We start from the raw sequence: 22,871 nt of genomic DNA, 5'->3' as shown, positions 1-22,871 counted from the left end.
ACAAGCCAAATCTCACCCCACAACTTCGATCTCGGATAAAGGGTATTCGCAAAAAGAAAAAAGGAAAAGAAAAAAAGAAAAGGAAAAGTTTTTGAGGACTTTTCCCCCAAGTCTAGCTGTAGGCGGGGTCGGAGGGTGGTGCCTACAGCCTGATTCGCCGCCACGGCAGTGCAGAGGCGCGGATTGGCGCGCGGGGCCCCGGGCCGGGAGAGCGGGCGTGGGGGAGGGGAGACTCCGCGCCCGCGGGAGCGGCTCGCGCCGGGAGCGGGTTAATTTCAAATCGGGGGCTGGACTGCTCCTGGACGGTCACGCTCCCGCTGCCCGCCCGCCGGCCCCCCACAAGCCCCGGTCCCGGTGCCGCCCCCGGCACCCACCTCTGCGCGGCGGGGCTAAGCGAGTCTCCCTGAGACGCGCTGGCTCCCTGAGACGCGCAGCCAGGATTCGGGGCCACCCCGGACCGTCAGCCCTGGAGGAGGATTGACAGGTGAGCGGGGAGCAGACTGTCGCGGCAGGGCCGCGGGATCCCGGGAAGGCCAGAGTGAAGGCGGCCGTTTCCTACCTCCCGCCCCGCCGGGGCCCGTGGGGAGGAGCCGAGCTCCCGCGCAGAGGGCGGGGGAGGGGCTCGCCCGCGCTCCAGCCCCGCGCACTCGGGGGCGGTGCCAGCTACGGTCCAGCTTTCCGCGCCAAATTTTTAAATCGAAGGCGGAAGGTCCGGCCCCGCCTCGGGGACCTCTAGCCAATCGCAGGCCTTCGCCGGGCTTACTGATTGGCTGGGAGCCGTCGCCCTGGAAACCGTGAGATGCTGTCTGGCTGCCCGGGGGCGGTGCAGTTGTCGGGGAGGAGGAGCCAGTGCTTGCGCCCGGCGGGAAGCGGGCTACTGCAGGGGACTGTACTTGGGACCCAGAGCGCAGCCTACCGTGCGTTTTGGCGTCGCGGTGATTTCGGCACCTAGGGCACCCATCCCTTGCCCCAGTACTTCGCGTATTGAATGAAGCCTGAAAAAGGGAGTCAAAATCCCAAAGCTCTCTGTAAATGCCCCGTCGTGCGCTTAGAGCGCAGAGGCTGAATTGGAGGGTTGTTCTCAGGCCACTTCACAAGTCCTTCCTTCTGAGCCTGTGCACGTGTGTGTCAGGCGAGAAACTTCGGCATCTCCCCCGATGCAGGCTCGGTGTGTGCTCCATCGGAACCCGGGCTCGTGCGCTCCGTCCGCAGCCCGAATCAGTGCACAGGTGGGTGCTTGCTACAACCATCTCTGAACGTGAGAGAGGACTGTCACTGCAGATTCTGTGTTTGCTTGAAGTCTCGTGACAGAAGGGTTTGATGGAGGAATTTACTGCTGTCTGTTTGCGTGGTCTGCCTAGAGGCGCTGTCTGTCCTCGGGGCAAAAATAAACCTGGTTTGTCATCTTTTTGTTTCTTTGTTTCCGGGGGCTCTTGTGTACGTGAATCATTTTCATCAGCTTTTAATTCTCGCTTTACTTTTTTTCCTTTTAAGGATAGTAAAAAACTTTAATCGATTGGACTACTTACACCACTGGAATTTGGGGAGGAACTTCAGATTTTTTCGTTTTTAAAGACACACTAAATGTATGAGGAATTGACAAAATGGAGAACCAAAAGGTATTTTTAAAGTTCAGTCTATACTGTTGCAATGTATCACCCTGAGTTTTTCGTTAATAAGTTTTCGTTTAAGTTTTTCATTTGGTAGTCATGAATGCTGTATCCTTTGGTTAACTTTTACAGAAATCCAGAAGAAAATTTTAATTGAAGAGGAATAGGGCTGTCTAGGGTTAAAGAACTTTTTGTTTCAAAAGTTTAGTATACATTTCATATAGATGGGAGAAGTTGTTTTTTTTTTTTTTGTACTAAAATAACGTATATGTTATTTACACGAATCATTGGCATTCAGAAAGGTCATAATTTGATATTGGATTTCTTTATAAGATAACATTTAAAAATATCAGACTTTTAACCTACTGGGCCTTGGAATACTGTTTATGACAAATCTCCCAGAAGCATGTAGATGTTAGCTAAATACTGTCCTTGGCAGTTTTCACTGAAACCCCATCCTTGGGTCAGCACCTCCTGAGGGCACCATACTGAACTGAAATTTCAGGTGCCAGCCCCGTGTGACCTCCCTCTGCCTGGCATCCTCTTCTGCTAAGTAGCAGATTCAGAAGAAATATACACTGGAGAGCACTTGATGGGCCCTTAGTTTCATGGTTGTAATAGAGGATTGTTAACCCATGCTCCTAAAGTTACTGAGGAAACAGCGGGTATCTCTGTTCTCTGAGTTGTTGCCCTCCAAGTTCATTTCTTTCAGAATAGTGCACTGCCTGGTGTCTGAAAGGGAAAGGGGCCCAGCCTCTTCTATCCTTATGAATTGCTATTAACTTACCAGTGTAGTTAAGTGCTAACTTACCATGGCAGGAACTAGCTCTGAGGCCTGAAATGGCTAACTTTACTTCCCTTGGTCCCATCTTCTGCATCTGTGCCTCAAGAGTTGATGTTGAAAGCAGATTTTTCTGGTCAGAAGTCCTGCTGGTAGGCAGGAGGCCCTACCCATAAGGGCACCCTCACCTTGACTGCTTAAGCCTGTTCCTGGTCATTGGTATGTCAATGAACATCCATTACGTAAGCCACTCCACTGGGTGGAGCATGGTTTGGGTCCTGAAAGCCTGCCTTTACTTGACGTATCATTAGTAGAGGCTGCTTCTAGGAATTAAAAAGTGATCAGTTACTTGGAGTGATTGGTTCTAGTAAGGAAAGGGAGTGAGCTCTAAGCCATCTTTACAACCCTCCTTTCTCAAAATAGAATTTAAAAACAAACCTGTAGTTAACGTTATTTATCTATTTAAATTCTTAGATCACAAGGTGAAGACATTTAGATCCACAGTTTCTGCCGTGTTAAAAGTTGGAAGTTTAACTCTTAAATGGACTGTAGTAGCAAGGTAGAATAGGACACAAATGTAGTCACAACACTCCAGAAACTGAGGCAGGAGGACTGTAAATTTAAGGTCAGCTTGTTGCTCTATAGTAAGTTCCAGACTGGTTGGAATGTATAGTGAGACCTTGTCTCAAACAAAAATGGAAAATGCTGTCAGGAGATCACTGTGCTATTCTTAACCTACTTGATCAATATTAAAGGCAGAAAGCTTTCTGATAGGTTCTGTTTTACAATGAACTCAGTTATTAATTCCTTCTAAACCAGGAAAACCTCTTTTCTGAGCCACATAAAAGGGGACTGACGAAAAGCCCCCTGCAGGAGTCCTCAAAGGCCAACTCGGTGTTGGCTGAGATCCAGCCCGACTTGGGCCCTTTAACCACACCAACGAAGCCCAAGGAAGTCTCCCAAGGAGAGCCATGGACACCCACGGCCAACTTGAAAATGCTCATCAGTGCCGTGAGCCCAGAGATCCGAAGTCGAGATCAGAAAAGGGGCCTGTCTGACAACCGAAGCGCATTACCTGAAGCTAGAGACTGCTCGCACGTAGGTTTACAGGGGGGAAGGGGGGCAGCTGGGGGCTTGTGGAGGGAGCCGTTGGAAAGCTGCTGTTGACTGTTGAGCATGGGAAGAGTTTGTACCTTTGGAGCACAACACTGGGAATTGTAGACTCTGAGTGATCTTTATCCCAGACTTCCTTTAAGACCATCCTTATCCCCCTCCCTCTTGGTTGCAGCTGTTCAAACCGTGTATATGTGTGGGTAAGAGGAGTTAGTCATCTAGCACAGATGCCCCCAATAAATCTGTCAGGCTTTATTTCAGAATGAAACATTATTTACCTTTTCCACTGCAGGAACACTTATCTGGAGACGAATTTGAGAAATCCCAGCCGAGTCGGAAGGAGAAGAGCTTGGGATTGCTATGCCACAAATTCTTAGCGAGGTACCCCAAGTACCCCAACCCTGCTGTGAATAACGACATCTGCCTGGACGAGGTGGCGGAGGAGCTCAGTACGTATGCCAGTTGCCAGGATGGTTAATGATTAGAGTGAGCCTGTGGACTTAACGCTTTAGAATCTGAGCTCCTATAGTCACAATTGTCACAGATTCAGATTAGGCTGTGTGGAAATTAGAAGCTTCACAAGTCCTGTTAATTTGAGAATAACTCAGTCTTAGAAGCAAACAAATGGCGGTAGAGAGTTCCTGGGTTCAGGTTGTACCTGAAGCTGTACAGGAAGGAAATGGTGTTTTATGACTTGTTTCACAAACAGCTGTGGCTCTGACGTTCACCTTGACCCTGTCCCTGAGGAACTAGTGTATCCATAGTTGTATAAAGGGATGGTTTTTGTGACTCTGCCTCTCTGCCGTTGGAGACTGAGGATGGAATAGTTGGGCAGTTATTCTGTCTTTGGTATAAGTTATGGGTGCGCTTCTTTACCACTCTGTGAAGACCTGATTCTAGAGCTAAATAAGGAGTCTAGCAGATAGAAAGTAGCTTTGAAGTCATTAAAATACGGTTTTGCGTGCATGTGTAAAGTATGGGTGTCTGTGTGTGTTCCTATATGCACAGGGCCAGAGGTCAACTGTGGGTGTCTTTCCTTAGGAACCTTGGTTTCTGAGAACAGGGATCTCACTGGGACCTGGGGCTCACCAATTGACTGAGGTTGGCTCTTCAATTGGGTGCCAAGGGATCAAACTCAGGCTAGCACTCTCCCAGCAGAGACATCTCCCCAGCCTGAAAGTATCTTAGTCTCAAATTTGAAGTGTATGCAGGATAGTGATTTAATGTGTAGTTATCACCCCATAAAGAAAAAGACCGCCTTCCTAAGCAGGAACATTAAGGCACTGACTTAAGACTGCTGCTTGGATCCACCTGCTCTTCACATACACTCTGTCTGGCTAGGCGGTGTGTGTCAGCAGGAACTTGTATAGATCCGTAAACAGAAAGAACAGAATTACCTTTCCATTAGAACCTATCTTCAATGGAGCAATGGTTACCAAGCAAAGAACACACACGTGTCAGGCAATATATGTTACCAAAAAGAAGCGGGGTGATCTAGAACATCATAAAAAGGCCGGGCATGTGGGAGCAGTGCTTTCTGACCATAGCCTAAAGGCTCAGATCAGGCTTGGCTATAATGCAGACATCCAGTCCATGTGTTCTAAGAAGAGAAGCAGGGGCCTGTGAGGACTGGTGGGGAAGGGCTGGGGGTGGGGGTGGGGGGAGGAACAGCCCAGGAAAGAACCCTTTATGCTGGTTCTCAACTGGCAGTCACCAGGAACAGCAAGAGGCCACTAGGGGGAGCTCTATTAAGCACATTTCCAGAAAGGATAGATTCTGTCCGGTAATGAAATGAAATCAATAGGAAAGGTAAATTTCTGAAATAAGGAGAATCTCACCATGCAGAACACTGAAACCCCCTCTGGATTTACAAGAGCCATAAAATTGCTAATCTTGGCACCACTGGTGGTAGGTAGAACATGGGCCAAATTAGATCCCAAAGAAATATACCTTTCTGCTCTTTCATTTAGGTTTTTAAGAAATGACATGGATTTTATCCTTTTTTGAAATCTCAGCACTTTTAAAAGAAGTGGATGTGGGTGGGTGTGTTTGGTCTTGGAGACCAGAAAAAAACGTGTTGAATCCCTTGTAGCTGGAGTTACAGGTGGTTGTGAGCCACCCGCTATGGTACTAGGAACTGAACTCTGGTCTTTTAGTAGAGCTGCAGGTGCTCTTAACCATTGAGCCATCTCTCCCACCCCAAATCTCAGCACTTTGTGCCTGTGATATGACTGTGGCAGGCAGGCAGGCGTGGGTACTAGGAAAGGAATAAAGGAATGGGCTCAAAATTGTGGCAGTTAGACTATTAGAGGCTTGGTCTCCCCACTTCCTAGAAGTCTCAACCTCTATGTCTTCAACATTAAAATACAGGTAACAATGATCACCACACACAATAGAATACAATTGTCCTAGATGATACAATTTAGATCCCTCCATAGACAGTGACTGTAATTTAAATGAGCCCATTTCTGTGAGAGAGCCGTGTCTTTTTCGCCTGTCTTTTTCGCCTCTACGGTGCTTGTTTTGTGTATTGTATTACTGCCTTACTCAGATGCACCTGCTCACTAGTAGAAAGAGTTATTCCATTGTGAACACACAGTGAGAGTCTGTGCCTTCTTGGCAGATGTTGAACGTCGGCGGATTTATGACATCGTGAATGTACTAGAGAGCCTGCACATGGTGAGCCGCCTTGCCAAAAACAGGTACACTTGGCACGGCCGACACAACCTCACCAAAACCCTCGGGACACTGAAGAGTGTCGGGGAAGAGAACAAGTACGCTGAGCAGATCATGATGATCAAAAGGAAAGACTATGAGCAAGAGTTTGATTTTATTAAGAGTTGTGGCATAGAGGACCACATGATCAAGTCAAGCGCTGGCCAGAATGGGCATTCAGACGTGTGTTTCGTAGAACTCCCTGGAGTGGAATTCCGTGCAGGTGAGAGGCGACATTGCATGGCGCTCCTTGCAGGTTGGAAAAAAGATGCCATGGAGTCTCCAGCAGCTGCTCTGCTGTAACCATAACTTGTCTTGGAGGTTGGGTTAGGCTTGACGAGACTGTCTCTGTACTCCAGTCTGGCCTTGAGTTCCTGAGGGTCCTCTCCGCTCCACTTCCCCAGTGCTAGAGGTTTGGGCGTGTGCTGCCATGCCCAGACACCACTGCAGCTGTCGGCTGTATGGTTCAGTGGTGCTATTTTTAAGGCTTGTTACTTTCCCTCCTTGAATGTTAATTCCCTAATCCCAGTCGTTCTCCAAAGCTTCTGTAAACAGCCGCAAAGACAAGTCCTTACGCGTGATGAGCCAGAAGTTTGTGATGCTGTTCTTGGTGTCGACGCCTCAGATAGTGAGCCTGGAGATTGCTGCCAAGATTTTAATTGGGGAGGACCATGTGGAAGATTTGGATAAAAGCAAGTATAAAAGTAAGTGTCCTAACCGCCCGCCCAGGAGGCTTGGGATCCATGCAGGAACAGCAGAGCTTCGCTTACCGTTTGATCGGGTGCCGGGCCGATTTCTGGGTATATGTCTATATTCGATCTCTGCCTATCTACCTCACCGCCACCCACCTCACCTCCACCCCTCCACTGGTGCTACTGCTCATGGTGGAATTCAGCAAGACATATAGCCTTCTTACGGTCTGACGCTTTGGTGCCATCTGATACTGCAACTGTCTCCATTTTACGTAGTTAGAAGCTCCCAGGACTTAAATAAGCAATCAGTTGTAAAATTCATCCAGCTCCTGGATCTCTTCTCTCCACTAATGCTGATACGTGAGAGTATAAATAATGCCCACTAAATTGTCCCCTGATAGCCTTGCGACACAGATGGCTTGCTACTTTGAAAGAGTTCTAGCCAGATGGCTGCTGTGAATTTAGCTGGTTCCTAATCAGCTCTGTTCCCGCGGTTATGGCAAGCATTGAAGGAACCTCCACAGAAAAGGTGTGCAAAAGAGCCAAACAGACAGGAGTGAGCTTCCACACGCTTGTATCCACAGGAAGATAATGCAGATGTTGCTACTGGGGGACTCAATACGGCAGAGCTGCCCTGAGAGCTTGTAGATTGTCTGGGCCCTTGCCCTGAGATGCCATATCCTGTAAAGCTCTACTAGTGTGTAGAAGTAAGTCAAGACATCCCTTGACTAATACTGGCAGTGCTTGGAAAAAGTGTAATTTGAGGAGATGCGTCCTGATACTGCCAGTGGGTCCCCTGCTTTTCTGAGTCACCAGGTGCTTTTCAGCTCAACACTGCCCACTGGTCAGTCACAACCTTGGAAGCTGTTCCAAGAACTACAGATGTGTCATTTGCTGAATCCTTGGAATAAATACAGAGCCCTCTGGCAGGGCTGTGAGCAGGAGACTCAGTTTGTAACCCTGTCCTCTGAACAATGACATAAAAGCAGACTTGTGAAAGGCAAACTTCTCCAAGATGAGTGAGGTGCATAGAGTCTGCATACTTTGCAGGGTTAGTGTATATATATATATATATATGTATATATACATGTGTGTGTGTGTGTGTGTGTGTTTGTGGTATAGAACTTTGCAAGCTTATGATACAGTGTGAATATCATTATAAACTATCATGGTTAGAAAACCCATATGCTTCCTACTGCTCCGTTTCTGATTCTTCCTGTTCTGACTTATGAGGAGATAGATACCTAGGAACATGACATTTCGTAAACGGGATCATCTCATCAAGTCACTTCCAACGGAAACCTGGACCACCGCCCTTTCAAAACTCAAGATCAGCAGTCACTCCTGAAATCTTTAAAACTTCTTTTTTGTTGTTTTAATTCAAGTGGTGTTGCTAGAAGTTATAGTTATTTTATATATACATATATGTACACATATATACATATGTGTGTGTGTGTATATATATATATATATACATATAGTAGTTATTGTTAGACTAATTTGAAAGGAGTCAAGAGTTTCGGCCTGATGCTGGCAGGGTAGCTCTTGAATACACCTGACTTTCTTAGGAGACAAAATCCTGTGGTCTTTCATTATGCTATTTAATGCTATACATGCATGCTTTTGTTCTCCCCTCTCCCCCAGCAAAAATTAGGAGGCTGTATGATATTGCTAATGTCCTGAGTAGCTTGGATCTTATCAAGAAAGTCCACGTTACAGAAGAAAGAGGTCGAAAGCCAGCTTTTAAATGGACGGGCCCAGAGATCAGCCCAAATAACAGTGGTGTGTATGCTTTTTTGTGGTTTTCGCTTGTTGTTTGATTCTCTCCCCTCCTCCCTCTGTAACCCCACACATGGGAAGACCATATGTAGATCATTGGAAAAGGGATTCAAGACGAACACTTCTACAGAAAGGTGGCTACCGTGACTTTGGGCACACTTACAGGGAGAGGTCCTTTGGAGTGAAGGCTCTGGAGTGATAGTGACAGCTGAGTAACCCAGGCCTGTGATATTTTCATAAGACTGTGTCCTTGGCCAGTGTTTTCTGTGGCTGTGCTCGCAGATCTATTGTGGAATGCATTTCTTAAGAGGAGCAGGCATGAGGATCACCAGCTTCCATCAGCTCTCACATTTCCCTGATGAGAAAACAAACAAGATTGTATACATCACAAGAGAGGAAAATCAATAGTGAGTGCACACCGACATCTCTCTGGTCTTCAGATATAGCCCACTCTCCATAGCTACTTGTTTAGTACTGAAGGGTTCGACCATGGCACGAAAATATTTTTTTTTTTGGTCTGTACCGAACATGTGCAAATATTTTCTGGTCACTGTTCCCTAAAGAATATGTAGCGGCAACTCTTTGTAAACATGGGCATTATATTTGGCATTTCAAGTAAGCAAGAGAAGCATAGTAAGCATAGACTGGAGGCTATGTTTAGCTTCTATGTATGTGAGGAGCTTGTGCTGCAACTCTTGGCACGTAAGAAGCATTCTGGAACACATCCTCCTCAGATGTGGAGGACCAGCTGTGCAGTGCCGTATCAGAGATGGAGCACGAAGAACTGTCTCTAACTGTGAGAGGTTCCTGATGCAGAGCGTGGAGAGCAGATGCACACAGCGGGCACCCTATGCTGTTACCCTTTGCCCCTGACGTGGTTTTAGAGCTGCATTTTGATTTCCTCTGTGACAGGGAAGCCGGGTCAACTGTGCTTTCACACACTGGCCTTTTCCATTTTCAGGCTCCAGCCCAGTCGTGCCTCTTACCGCCTCCTTAGAGGCCGAGCAGTCCGCGAAAGAGAACTGTGCCAAAAACCTCTTCTCTACACGGGGGAAACCCAGCTTTACTCGACACCCGTCCCTTATCAAATTGGTGAAGAGCATAGAAAGTGATCGGAGGAAGATCAGTTCTGCTCCCAGCAGCCCCGTCAAGAGCAGCAAAGGTATGTTTTCCTGGAAAGTCGAGGCTCCACTCAGGTTCGCTTCCAATCTGCTTTCTTTTTAGCCTACTCCATCCCTCATACATAGGAGCTAAGGATAAAAAGTGCTTTGTGGGGCTTAACTGCTGTGCATCTAGGTGGCGGATGTGTACTTTCTGTTCCCTGGATGCCCAAGTTTTCTTCCACATAACTACTCAATCTTTACTTTTGACCATTTTCTCCCTTCTTTTTTTTTTTACCAGCTGAGAGTTCTCAAAATTCTCCACCTGTCCCAAACAAAATGGCTCAGCTCGCTGCTATTTGCAAGATGCAGTTGGAAGAGCAGTCAAGGTAGGCTGGTAAGAGGCTGGAAACGGGATGCATTGCCATCTCTGTGTGGTCTTAGATCGAACGGTTTTCTGCAAGGGTAGGCATCACCCTTGGAAACTGGAGAGCGAGCCTTTACAGTGTCTGTCCTCAGCCAAAACAGACCAAAGAGCTGCTGCTATTGCCATGAAAGTGTGGCTTTAACTGGGGCAAAATGTGGTAGGATGCAGTAGGGTAAGGTCATTGATGCTCAAACATGAGCTGAGTTGAGATCCCTGATGCCCCCATAAAAGGCCTGGCATGGCAGCACCCATTTTTAATCACACAGTGAAGGTGTGGCCGCTGGAGGCTCCATCAGGCTCATTACCCAGCCACCCTCAGCTAAACTGATAACAACACCCATCTTTAATCCCACTGTGAAGTTATGGCCACTGAAGGATCCTCGGAGCTCATTGGCTGGCCAGTCCAGCTAGATTGATGAACTCCAGGCTCACTGAAAAGGTGAAAATCACTAAGGAAGATGCCTCATGTCAATCTCTGGCCTCCACTTGCCTGCATGTTCACACACATCCAGACAAGAACGCTCAGGAGCAGTGTGGTTCCATGACGTTCCATAAATCTTCTCTTTCAGTGAACCCAGGAAAAAACTAAAAGTAAACATAGCAAGATCTGGGCACTACAAACCACTGGCTCCCCTGGACCCTGCAGTGAACACTGAGCTGGAGCTACTTACACCGTCCCTTATCCAGCCCCTGGGGGTGGTCCCCCTGATCCCTAGCCCACTGTCATCTGCAGTGCCTGTGATCCTACCTCAGGCCCCTTCGGGCCCATCCTATGCCATCTACTTGCAACCTGCCCAAGCCCAAATGTTGACACCACCCCATGGCCCAAGCCCAACAGTCTGCCCCACCCAGTCCTCTAATGCTACTGGATCCAAAGACCTTACAGACGCCCCCACTGAGAAGACAGCCACAGATGCCGCAAAGTCCAGTGCCTCCTGCAGACCTGGAAGCTTGCAGCCAGCACCAGAAAGGCAAGGTGCTAAGAATCGAAGCAAGGAGACGAGTGGAGATTGGGGCACAAAGAGGACAATCACCGCGGAGGACAGTGGCCCCAGTTCCGTAAAGAAACCTAAAGAGGACCTGAAAGTGCTTGAGAATGTCGCCACCCCCACAGTGAGTATAGCCTCAGATGGCATGGTGCTTTTAAGTTCTAGCAATCCCAAGACTGACTCCACAAGAATTTGGTGGCTTGTGAAGTTTACCAAAGCAAAGAACTGTCTCTCAGAAGATAAAGAACTGTCCCTTAACATCCCCTATCCAAATGAGGTCCCAGACAGCTAATCCTCACACGGATGACAGCAGGGACATTTTTAAACCTTGAGAGGAAAAGCTGACTTGCTCTCTTTTTAAAGCGTCACAAGTGGCCGTCCCTAAATCCGTTTCTCCGTTCCCATACTGGAACACAAACACCTGTCATGAGAGTCATAAATAGTTTATAAGCAGTTGTCACCACAACTGCAGGGATACGCAGGCCTCCCTCCCATAACTCATGCCTCCTGAGTCATTCCCCAACATTTGGTTGATGTCATGTACCTGGCATCTGTTGGCTAGAAGAGAATTTGCCCACCACATCTTTTTCTTCCTCACATTTACCATATTGTTTTGTTTAAATTGAAAAGTCAAGATGATCTTATCAACCCAAAGGTACGGTGGATGCCTTGGCTTCTAGAGATGTTGGCCCTCTAGGTGATTTCCTTAGACAAGATTAGATCAGGGAAGAATTAATATTTATTGTACTACCCACACATTGTGTCGTAGACTTGAGAGTCTTACTCAGAAGTCCCCCTTAACTCACAGGACAATGGCCCGTGAAACAAAGGATCATTAACAGATGTAACCAAGCACTGGAGCAGTACTCAATCTCTTCTTTTGCCCCTGCTCTTAAGTTATTTGGCTTCTCCACATCTTGTTTTTCTTTATCTGTCATGAGTTTATTCCTCTAACACCCCGCACCTCTCCCTGCCATCTACTAGGTTAGAAGACATTGCCCCAGATCAAGTCTCACCCAGCACCCCTCTTTGACACCTGCTTCTGTGTGCTCACCCCAGTTTTTGCGGGATTAGGTGAATTTATTCCGTGAAGAGATATGTAAAGGGCTTTGTGATCCCTTTAGGACACTGCATTGGCAGGATGGCATTGTCTGCCCCTGCTTGTTGAGGCAGCTTGAGTCTGGAATCTTCCCCAAGGATGGCCTCGTAGGAACCACTTAAATCATCCGCTATCTCTTGTATTATTTTGTACTTAATGTACATGCTAGGAGGTGTACATTGGCCCTGGCTTGAGTCAGTATTCTAGAAGGGCCATAATCTCTCTAGGCCAGTGTATGTGATTTTGCAATGGTTTCCTGGTGTACCCTGGGTACCCCAGACTAGAGGTTTTAAATTTCTCATGTCCCCCAGCTCCCCTCTCTGTTGAATTCATTTTGACTCTTTTAGTGTGGACTGAATGGAAAAAGAATATGATTCAGGTCCTAAATTCATTCAATAAACATGTTCTGAGAACCCAGACCTGTAGGGATAGAGCGAAGTCAGTATGCAAATAAATGCAATTATATCTGATAGTAGGTCATAAAGACAGAGAAAATAAAACAGGATAAATGATCAGAAGATAGGGGTGCAGAAGGCGGTAGGAGGTGACATTCAAGAGGAAAAACAAAATCCATTTTGCTAACTTCAAGAAATGGTATTATAGGCTAAAAGAATTATAAATGTAACTTGTAGAAATTGAGTAAGTCAGTAATCACAGTAACTTGTCCATCTGAGAGGATAACCATCAGTGACATTAACAGCCCCATGTAAAATGCCCAAACCCAGCCTTTAAGAGTTCTCTGTCCATTATCTTTCAAAGCACCATCTCCCAATGACTTTGAACAATACCAGGCACCCGAGAAACAGTTTAAATCTTCCAGCACTGTGGACTCTGAGTTCGCTGGTTCCCAGGGAAAAGACCGATGGTGAAGAGCTAGGGATCAAAGTGTGGTCTGTTGTTTTGACAGAAGCATCTGAAGGAGGATGAAAGGAGGCCCCTGCTTCTAAGAGATGCTTTTAGAGTCCCCAGTCCTCCGGCATGGGGGGGGGGCAGACTCTGGGGGCACTCCAGTCACCCACACACCCTTTGTGTTCAGGAATGTTCAGCAATCTAACAGGGAGGGAGTCCCATCAGCAGCCACAATGGAGGCTTGTACCTATTGGCCCCTGGGCCTCTAATGTGTACCAATTGGTGCTTCTCTTCTGCCTGTCAGCTTTGGCCTCTGGCGCAGTTTGCTTTCCACGTGAAGAGACTGCTGAGTCAGTCAGTCCTTGTAAATATTTTCCCTGTGAAAAATACAAGGAAATAGCCTGCTTGTGCAGTTCTTTAGTTCTAAAGCAGGAGTCAGAAAACCTGGAGGGCCAGCTAGAACATGTGTTTGGTTCCCTAGGATGTAGCACTCCACTCTGTCCCTGTTGGGGTACAAACAGCCCCTATACAAAGGGTGTGGCTGCATTCCAATGAAGCCTGTGCGAGAAAAACAAAGATCGGACATGGTTACTGTATTCAGCCACTCCTCTTATTAAACGGTGTACCTTACCCCATGTTCTAGTATACATATGTGTGAGATTAATGCTTTCTCCTTATTTTGCAGACCCTGTTCCCATCAGGATATCTAATTCCTCTTACCCAGTGCTCATCCCTGGGGCCAGACTCTGTGTTGTCTAACACAGAAAACTCAGGTACACCCTCCCCAAACCACAGGATCTACGGCTCCCCAATTGCAGGTGAGTAGATGCCATGTCACCATTAAGACATGAGCAGGTCACTTACACGACATCAGCTTCCTGAACAAATGCCTGATTTAAGAAGTCACCTCTGCCCCATTTCTTTTCCAGGTGTGATCCCAGTGGCATCATCTGAACTCACTGCTGTGAATTTTCCCCCATTCCATGTGACACCTCTGAAATTTATGGTCTCCCCAACGTCTATGGCAGCCGTACCTGTTGGGAATAGCCCGGCTCTCAACTCCAGCCACCCTGCTCCTGCCCAGAACCCAAGCTCAGCCATTGTAAACTTTACCCTGCAGCACTTGGGACTCATCTCCCCTGGCATGCAGATGTCTGCCAGCCCAGGGCCTGGAGCTGGTACAGTCCCCGTGTCCCCACGTGTAGAAGCAGCTAGCGTCATACCAGATAACTTGAGCTCTCGGCAAGGGAGGGCTACCAACCATGACTCGCCAGTCCTGGGCCAGAGCCAACTAAATGGACAACCAGTTGCCGGGACAGGGGCACAGCAGGTAAGAGTATTTGCGTATTAGGCCTAAAACTTGAAGATGACCTTGACCTTCTGATCCTCCGGCTTCTGCCTCCCAAGTTGCTGGGATTGCCATTTAATTTGATTATCTGTATCCTGTTTGCCTTCCTTCATTGGAGAGGGAATTATGACAGGGGTGAATGATTGAGGGCAAACCTTCCTTCCAGACCCAAAAAGAATGCCCAAGGAATCCATATTACTAGGTTGTCACAAGGTTTTGTCTCTTAGCGATAGTAATTGAGAGTTTAAAGAAACGCATTGAGACTCACCTTGCCCCCATAGGATGTATTAGTCTCCCAGCAATCCAGATATCATTCAGCCCAGTCTTGAGTCTTCTGGGGAGGGAGCATGGGTCACCATGGGTCTGATAGCTTTTTTCCTCATTTTCTCAATCAGCCTGTTCCTGTGACACCCAAAGGCTCCCAGTTGGTGGCTGAAAGTTTCTTCCGTACTCCAGGTGGACCAACCAAGCCTGCCAGCTCATCCTACATGGATTTCGATGGTGCTAACAAAACCTCCTTTGGAACCCTCTTTGTCCCACAGCGCAAACTGGAAGTCTCAACTGAGGATGTCCACTGATTGACAAGATAGTGGTTTAATTTAATTTTCTAAAGAGCTATTTAATGAGACGATATGCACAAACAGATGGAGAGAACACCACCTCTAGAAAGACTGTAAATATTTGGGGTTTTACTCAATATCACAGCAGATATTTGTCATGCTTACACACTCGAGTGCTCGCGCATGCGTGTACACACACACCACACACACACACACACATGCACACATACATGCGCACACATTTGTACAAGACCAAATTCAGCCTTCAGTACTATAAAATAAAATGTTGAACTAAGGTACATTAACTTCTTGGAGGGGGGGATTCATTTTTTCACCTGTGCCTCTATTATTATGCAAAGTAACTTTATTAAAGTTAACTTCCCTTTCAGCAAATGTTTGACTTACCTAACACAGCACCTGCTCACACTTTTTGCACAAAGGAAATGCTGTGTGATGTATAATGTATTTTTTACATAGGGAGGCAATAGCTATATTTTTTTGTAATTTCTTTAATCCTTTGCTGTTGCAGTCTGTCTTTTTGTAGAGTTTACAACCCTCTTCAATCAAGTCTATGGAAAAAAATTATTTATAAAATGTATTTTTAATCATAAGTTGTTGAAATTAAAACTCTTCTAAAATGCAGTTAACATTTTCATTTGGCCATGTAGGGCGCTCTCTGATGGGCAAAACTGATAACTTATCTAATCTAGAGGCAGGTTCTTGGGAATGGCTTCCTTGAATACTCGGAGGTCGTAGGAAGGTCTCACGTTCCCCCAACCCCTTCCCCTGCCACAATGCAGAGCATTGCTAGAATAATGAATGATGGTGTGGAAAGGCTAAGAGAGCAGGTGATAGGTGGGGGAAGCTAAGGTAGTCCTGGCTCCTCCCAGCACCCATTGCAGGCCTGCTCTGCAGAGGAGCAGCAGCCATTGTCCGACACCTTCTCTATGATCCAGCTCTAGGGAAGGAAAAGCAGTAAGGATTCTTTCCTCTTGGCAGGGAACCAACACATACTACACCCCAGCGGGCTCTAGGAAAAAGAATAAGCTACGGTGTGTTCAAGGTGCATCTTCTTGACCCCTTAAGAGACAGGCTGTATGCTGAGAAGACGAGCTACTTCTGGCCAGGTCTTTCAGGAACATCACATGTGTTTCCTATGTGATAATGTTGGGAACTACAGACATTTGAATTGCATGTTATGAGCCCAGATCACAAAGCCACTGAGATAGAATTTAAGGCAACAAGTCCATAGTCATGGCTAGGACTCAACCTTCCCATCCACCTCGGTGAAACCGAACAGCTGTGGGAGGTTCTGTACTGCTCTGGACATTCATAGGGTCACCTCTCTTTAGATATGCACTCTATATGGCCAACGCCAGGTAAGATGGCCAATATTCCTGTTGGTCTAGAGAGCCTTCTTCCTCTGCCCTAGAGAACCAGTGTAAGGAATTTCCTCCCAAGAAACTTAACCTTTGTTTTTTTTTTTTTATCTTCAGAACTTGCAAATGACCCTGTAAAAATGGCCTGTGTTTTTAAAGCACTTGAGTGTCTGCTTGAGAAAGGCAAATCTATAAAGCATTTCCATGCACTGGAGTTTCCACTGGAGATACAGAGGAAGTAGTCACACAAAGGCAACAAGACTTAACTGCATACACAGCACAGACACCGATCTAGATAGACCCTGGAGCTCTATCCAGGGTAGGGGGGTTGGGGCACCCTACATTCCCAGCACTTATATCAGGTGACTCACGACTTATGACTCCAGCTCTGGGGAATCCAATGGCAGCCCATGTAGACAGGGTGGAAACCACTGTTCTGCTCTGATTTTTGTTATCCTCCATGTGAAGAAACTACCGGGGAAAATCAGATCCCCGAGGTATGTTAGATATCAAGACAGTTCCCGGAATAGAATCTCTGAGTTGTATCCTTCACAGAGTTGTGAGGCTTCCCCATCAATCACCACCACCTGTTCTCTGCACCCTTCTCCTTGAGTGTGGGTAGATCCTATGCCTTGCTTCCAATCAAGAAGTCACTGAATGAATGGGGTGTGTGTAGTCTTGTGTGTGGTTATCTGCTGATATTGGACTAGTTCATATCTTAACTTGAAACTTTCCCACTTGCTGGCTTTGAGGGCTTAAGTACAAGAGTCCAACATTACAAGGAAGTAGGGGTGGCCTCTTGGACCTACAGGTTTCCACAGCCAGGAGGAAACAACTCTAGTTCTGCCGGTAGCCACAAAACTGAATTCTGCCAGCAGTCTGCCTGGACAGCAAGGTATGAAAGGTTCCCCGAAGGCTCATATGTTAATGGCTTGGTCCCCAGTGCACCAGTGTGTGGAGGTAGGGAACTAGCAGATGAGCTGGAACATGAATGATTAAACCATTGACAAATTCATAATTTGATGAAATATGAGGAAGTGGTAAAAAAAAAAAAAAACTTTAAAAAAAGTTCTTACAGCCGGGCGGTGGTGGCACACGCCTTTAATCCCAGCATTTGGGAGGCAGAGACAGGCGGATTTCTGAGTTCGAGGCCAGCCTGGTCTACAGAGTGAGTTCCAGGACAGCCAAGGCTACACAGAGAAACCCTGTCTCGAAAAACCTAAAAAGAAAAAAAAAAAAGAAAGAAAAGAAAGTTCTTCTGGAGGGGAAATGCAGGCCTTCAAAGGTACGTCTGGTCCCGGCCCCTTCAGCAATCCTTGTTTCATGGCTGCCATGCAGAGAGCAGTTTTACCCCAGACAGTCTCCTCTCCCCAACCCCACCCCCCAAACAATGGTCCAATGGCCATGTCCAGGGACCACCAAGGCTGTTAGTCAGCTTCTTCCTTTAGATTTTTTTTCTGAGATGTTCTGTCACTGCAATAGAAAGCTGACAAGAATCAGTCCATGGGGGAGCCTCAAAAGGATCACAGCCCCAACGGCCACCTTTGGCTGCAGCCCTGAGCACCAAGCAGAGGTCCCTGGGCCATGCCAGGCGACTGGCACGCTGAAGCAGATAGTACGTGGGTGCTGTTTTAAGATACTAAGTTTGTGGTAACCGTTGAACAACAACCGATTATGTGCAGCCACATAGCCCACCAGTGCCCATAAATACCCTCTTCCTGTCAGAGTATGGTTCATTGTTTTATGGGCATTCACAGAAGGAAACGTGACTGTGGGCTTTTCTAGGAACACACTCCATTTCCTCCGCGGGAACAACTGTCAAGATACTAGGCGCCACACTAATAAAACTTCTCTGAACAACATTTTCCTCCCAAGCTAACCTCCTATTTCTCTCCCCATCCTCACCTTTTGAGACAGGGTTTAACGTAAGTCTAGATTGGCCTCAAACTTACGATATAAATGAAGATGACCTTGAACTACTGTATCATCCTTCTTCCTCCTGAGTGCTGAGCTTACAGGCCTGCATCATCACTCCTCCTTTATGCAGTGCTAGGGGTTGAACCCAAGGCCTAATGTATGCTCAATCAGCATTCTACCAACTGAACCATATCCTCAGCTCATTTCCCCTTAAGGAATTTTATTTCCATGGGGATGGAGCCCAGTAGCCCATAGCTGGAGGCTGCCTCGTGTTTAACCAAAAGTGGATCAGACATCCAGCCTTCTCTGAACTCCTGCAGTAGGATGCTGAACTTCTACCAGTCACCTTGCCATGTTGACTCCTTAGTGCACCTTGGCTGCCTCTGCAAGTGCACTGGTCTCACCCTCTGCAAAGGCTCCCACCTATGTGTAAATCTGAGCTGAAGCCATCTGCCAATCCCCTGAACCTTTATCATCTGTCTAGTAAGTATCTCTTTCTCAAAGCAATTCATCATTTTTGTGACCGGAAAACCAGAGGGCACCAGGTCACAGAGAGAAAAACAGCTAAGGACTTCAGAATACCTATCTCACCAGGACTTGTCACGGTGGTGAACTTGAGGAGACTCAGGTAGGAAGCAGCATCATGCTCCATCCAAGACATCTGAGGTATGCCTAGATACTGTAGATGGTCCCTGGTTTATGCTTTACGTTATGACCATGGAACTTCACTATAGCATAAAAGTGATAGGCATTCATCAGAAACTGGGCTTTAGATTTTTTAAATTTTGATCATGTCCTGGGCTAATGATATGCATTGCAGTGGTCTCTTGTACTGGGCATGGCTTACTGCTCCTCCCAGGCTCCTGGGATTATGAAGGAATCCAGATGTTTTCCCCAGAGCATTGCTCTGCTGATGTATGATGCTGTTAGAAGCTTTAGTGCATTTTTTTATTTTCATCTTAGGTTGGGATGGTCTACCAGGATGTAAGCAGAGGCATCTGTGTGTGCAAGCTTTTAAAGTCTGCATTCGACTTTACACATAGACATTTTGGTCCTGTCATATAAAACTCGCTTGTTCTGATGTTTCATACAATATTCTCTGTGTGAAAATCCTTCTCAAGTTTTATCTTGAATGAAAATATTTCTAGGGCTACCTTAGTAGTATGCTTGGCTGGTATGCACAAAGCTCTGGGTCTGATTCCAGGTCCTGCATAAAAAAGACATGGTGGTACATATTTGTAACCACAATACTTATGAAGTCGAGGGGCGGGGGAGAATCAGAAGTTTAAATTCTCCTGATAGTGAGCTGAAGGCCACCTTTAGTTAATGAGTAACAAGAGAAGAAGAAACACTTTGATTTTAGATACAATAGATTAGGATCTGTCTAAAATGATAATTCAGTTCTTGGATTCCTAAGAAGACTGCAACACAGTTTCAACTTCTCTTCATGGTTCCTAGGCTCCTGGCTACTATTTAGGAACACAAATGCAACAAACAAAACGTAGGCAACTGAATATATAGAAGTTATTTTTTTGTTTTTTTTTTTTTTTTTTTTTTTTTTTTTTTTTTTTGAGACAGGGTTTCTCTGTGTAGCCCTGGCTGTCCTGGAACTCACTCTGTAGACCAGGCTGGCCTCGAACTCAGAAATCCGTCTGCCTCTGCCTCCCAAGTGCTGGGACTAAAGATGTGTGCCACCACTGCCCGGCAATATAGAAGTTATTAATCGGGCAAATGAACATCCTTCTGAGATCTATAGCCCGGACTTTTATGCTTTTCTAGTTTAACCTTTTAATTTATTATGTTTGTTTACTTATTAATTGATTCATTTACTTATTGTATCTGTGTGGCCTTGCTATAGCATACTTGTGGTCAGAAGACAATTTGCAGAATCAGGTCTCTCCTTCCACCATGGGGAAGCTGGGAAATGAACTCAAGTCATCTGGCTGGGTGGCAAGTGCCTTTCTTTACCTACTGAGCAATCTACTGGCCCATTGGTCCATTTTCTTTAGAGTTCTTGGTCTCCAGCTTTGACATCAGTTTCTACTTGCTTTGTCCTTCTTCTGTCATGATGGTGATCTTTCCTGACCCAGAAAATCTGAAGATTGTCAAGGGAACTCATGTTATCAAACTTGCTTTTAGAAACCACTCCAAGCTAGTAGATTCCTTTCTGACCACTTAGGCTCTTTTCCTCTCTGATGGGGGACAGAACCATACCTCAGGTCAGACTTTCCCTGACAATCAGTGGTCTTTTTCATTATCCCAGAGGCCCAAATGTGTTAACACTGGAGAGCTATAAACCTCGGTAGTGCTGGAAGTATGCCAAATAACAATTCTGTATCCATATTCACTATCAGTTCAACCACTGGACAAGACAGTCATGTCTACACCGAGATATTCTGAAGAAAAAAAATAGTTCTGGAAGCACTGGGGAGAAATGAGGCTGGGAGTTGTAAGAAATAAATGTTGTTGGGCTCCTGCTATAAGCCAGCTTGAAAGCAGTACTGCAAGATGATTATTATCAAGCCCTCTTGGGGAAGGCTAGTCTTGGAAAGGTAGAGGTACAAGTCTCCCACACACAGTAGGCGTGCAGGGTCAGTATATAAGTGCAGACGTGCCTCATGACAACATCTGCACTGAGCCTCCCGCCCCCATATCACTTGCAGATGGTGAAGAAATAGACTGACTCCAAGTTGCTCACGACACATGAGAATATAGCACTTAACTTGCATTACCCCTGAGGGGAGGCAGCCATCGCTGCTATCTCAGGCCCCACATCAGAGGAGATTTACTCTGTATCGAGTTGCTTACTCCAGAACACTCCATCAAATTTTGTTATGCTATGGCTGACGTTTGAGTTGGTCCAAATGAGAATTTGCACAAGATGACGGAAGCATAAACAAAGCCACTATTACTCTCTGAAGGTCACGGGTATTTAATGCAGTGGCAGACATGAAGGTACCCAGGGGTTCCAACTTGCCGCCCTCTACTTCTTCAAGGTGCCAGGTTCTACTTGGAGCAGTGGCTGCAGCCTATCGCAGAAATGTGCTGTTTCCCTGTTTACCAGCCCTCTTGCTGTTCTCTTCAGTGCTAGATATCCTCAGCTTCTCAGACCAGCATGAATGTATGGTTTCACTGATCCAAGCCACCTGACAGTTCAAACCTCTCCTTCCATCTCTCCTTCCCTAAATGTGTCAAGGTCTACTTTAAGAAGTTATTTCTATCTCACAGTTGTTCTTCTTTCCTTACTAACTCCCAAATACATTATGTGTGACTTAGAGAGGAAATGGGTTGGCGTCGAAGATTGCGGGGGAGGCTGTCTGCTTCCCACAGCCCAGAGAATAGGATGTACCTCCAAGTCACAATTTGGCAAGCTGTGGGCCATTTTACTGGCCAGTACTTTCAAAGCTGCAAATCCCAGAGCTGAAGCATTCTTAGATCAAAGCGCCCTTTACAAATGCATCACATGGAGTTTAGTCACCTCCCAGAAGCCTCGGACCCAGCTGGTGTAAATGCCTGGAGCTCCCTCACCCAAGATGTTTGGCCTAGGAGCTGAAGTCCAGTTTCGTACGCTGCTTGCATGCCCTGGATAAGGAACTTAACCTCTCAGAATGGTTCTTCTCTCCTGGAAACAATCTCAGTGAAGCTCACTGCCCCTCGCCCCCTGACAAAAGACATGAACATAAGAAAGGTGACTAGTTAAGTGGAAGAGCATCAGTGGAGTAATTGGGGTATTAGATGGTGAAAGCATGATATATGTGTATGAAAATACAATGAAAATCACTACTGTGCATGATTATCATATGCATAATAGTCTGGAGGTAACAAAAGTTCTGGAAAAATAAAATTATATTGTGACTCAAGGAGTTGTTTCTGAGGTCCTTTATGGAAAGCGAATTTATTCAAACTTACTAGTGATTAGAGGTGCAAAAGTAGAAAGGGCATTTAGCCAATGGTGTTGAGCAGATGGGAAAGGGCCGGTCCTAAGGAGGAAAGGGGGCTCTAGGGAAACCACTAATCCTCAGACTTCAACACACAGGGCATTCCTCTTGGTAATACCACATAAAGCAGATTTAGAGCTGACAGCTGCTACTATTGCAGGAAGTGGCTACTTCCATGAAAGAATTCTGACACATGGTGATCCCTTTCACGCTCCTGTTGGGTTTATGCCTTAACTTTACTTCTTAGTCCTAGAACTGTCTGCCCTCTTTATCAGATCTTCTGGGTTGTGATCCTGTAATCTAGAGCTTTAGATGGGGATTGAAGGGAGTCAGCAGCCTGGCACTTTGGGAACAAGAAGCTGTGTGAGTCATTCTAGATCATAGAGTCTCTCAGGTCCTGGAGATCCTACTTTGAATTGCTCAAAAGCTTCCTATTTCAACCCTAATTTTGGCTTCCCAAACCAGTCCTAGGTTGGCTATATCAAAACCACACAGAAGGTATCAGTAAGATGGGACTTACATTTGGGGAAAGGGGGGGTCTATTTCCTGAATAGAGTTCTTTTTTTTTTTTTTTT

The 22,871-nt window shown here is 46.3% G+C and overlaps 1 protein-coding gene across 4 annotated transcripts; it reads left to right on the top strand.

Annotated features, from left to right (window-relative positions):
- The first annotated feature begins 290 nt into the window (after window positions 1-290).
- On the top strand, window positions 291-15,704 carry E2f8 (E2F transcription factor 8). Of its 4 annotated transcripts, none has more exons than XM_031386758.1 (14): window positions 291-484; window positions 1,164-1,229; window positions 1,495-1,619; window positions 3,211-3,489; window positions 3,797-3,953; window positions 6,128-6,442; window positions 6,762-6,923; window positions 8,556-8,693; window positions 9,652-9,852; window positions 10,092-10,179; window positions 10,787-11,330; window positions 13,840-13,972; window positions 14,084-14,484; window positions 14,898-15,704. In XM_031386758.1, exons 3-14 carry the CDS (start codon window positions 1,605-1,607, stop codon window positions 15,078-15,080), a joined length of 2,616 nt encoding a protein of 871 aa, XP_031242618.1. In that variant the 5' UTR covers window positions 291-484; window positions 1,164-1,229; window positions 1,495-1,604; the 3' UTR covers window positions 15,081-15,704. The 4 variants fall into 4 exon arrangements, with proteins under 4 accessions (XP_031242618.1, XP_031242616.1, XP_031242617.1 ...); XM_031386756.1 differs by having other exon boundaries at window positions 1,086-1,229; XM_031386757.1 differs by lacking the exon at window positions 1,164-1,229.
- Window positions 15,705-22,871: the final 7,167 nt, after the last annotated feature.

The sequence above is a fragment of the Mastomys coucha genome, unplaced genomic scaffold (genome assembly GCF_008632895.1).
Source record: "Mastomys coucha isolate ucsf_1 unplaced genomic scaffold, UCSF_Mcou_1 pScaffold21, whole genome shotgun sequence".
Taxonomy (NCBI): Eukaryota; Metazoa; Chordata; class Mammalia; order Rodentia; family Muridae; genus Mastomys; species Mastomys coucha.
Note: the sequence above shows the minus strand (reverse complement) of the source record. Positions and strands in the feature narration are given on the sequence as shown.

Excerpts from the sequence above, each read along its gene's own strand:
- E2f8 (XM_031386757.1), top strand. Across the intron at positions 3,490-3,796 it reads AAGCTAGAGACTGCTCGCAC|GAACACTTATCTGGAGACGA; the intron begins GTAGGTTTACAG and ends TTTCCACTGCAG. Across the intron at positions 10,180-10,786 it reads CAGTTGGAAGAGCAGTCAAG|TGAACCCAGGAAAAAACTAA; the intron begins GTAGGCTGGTAA and ends CTTCTCTTTCAG.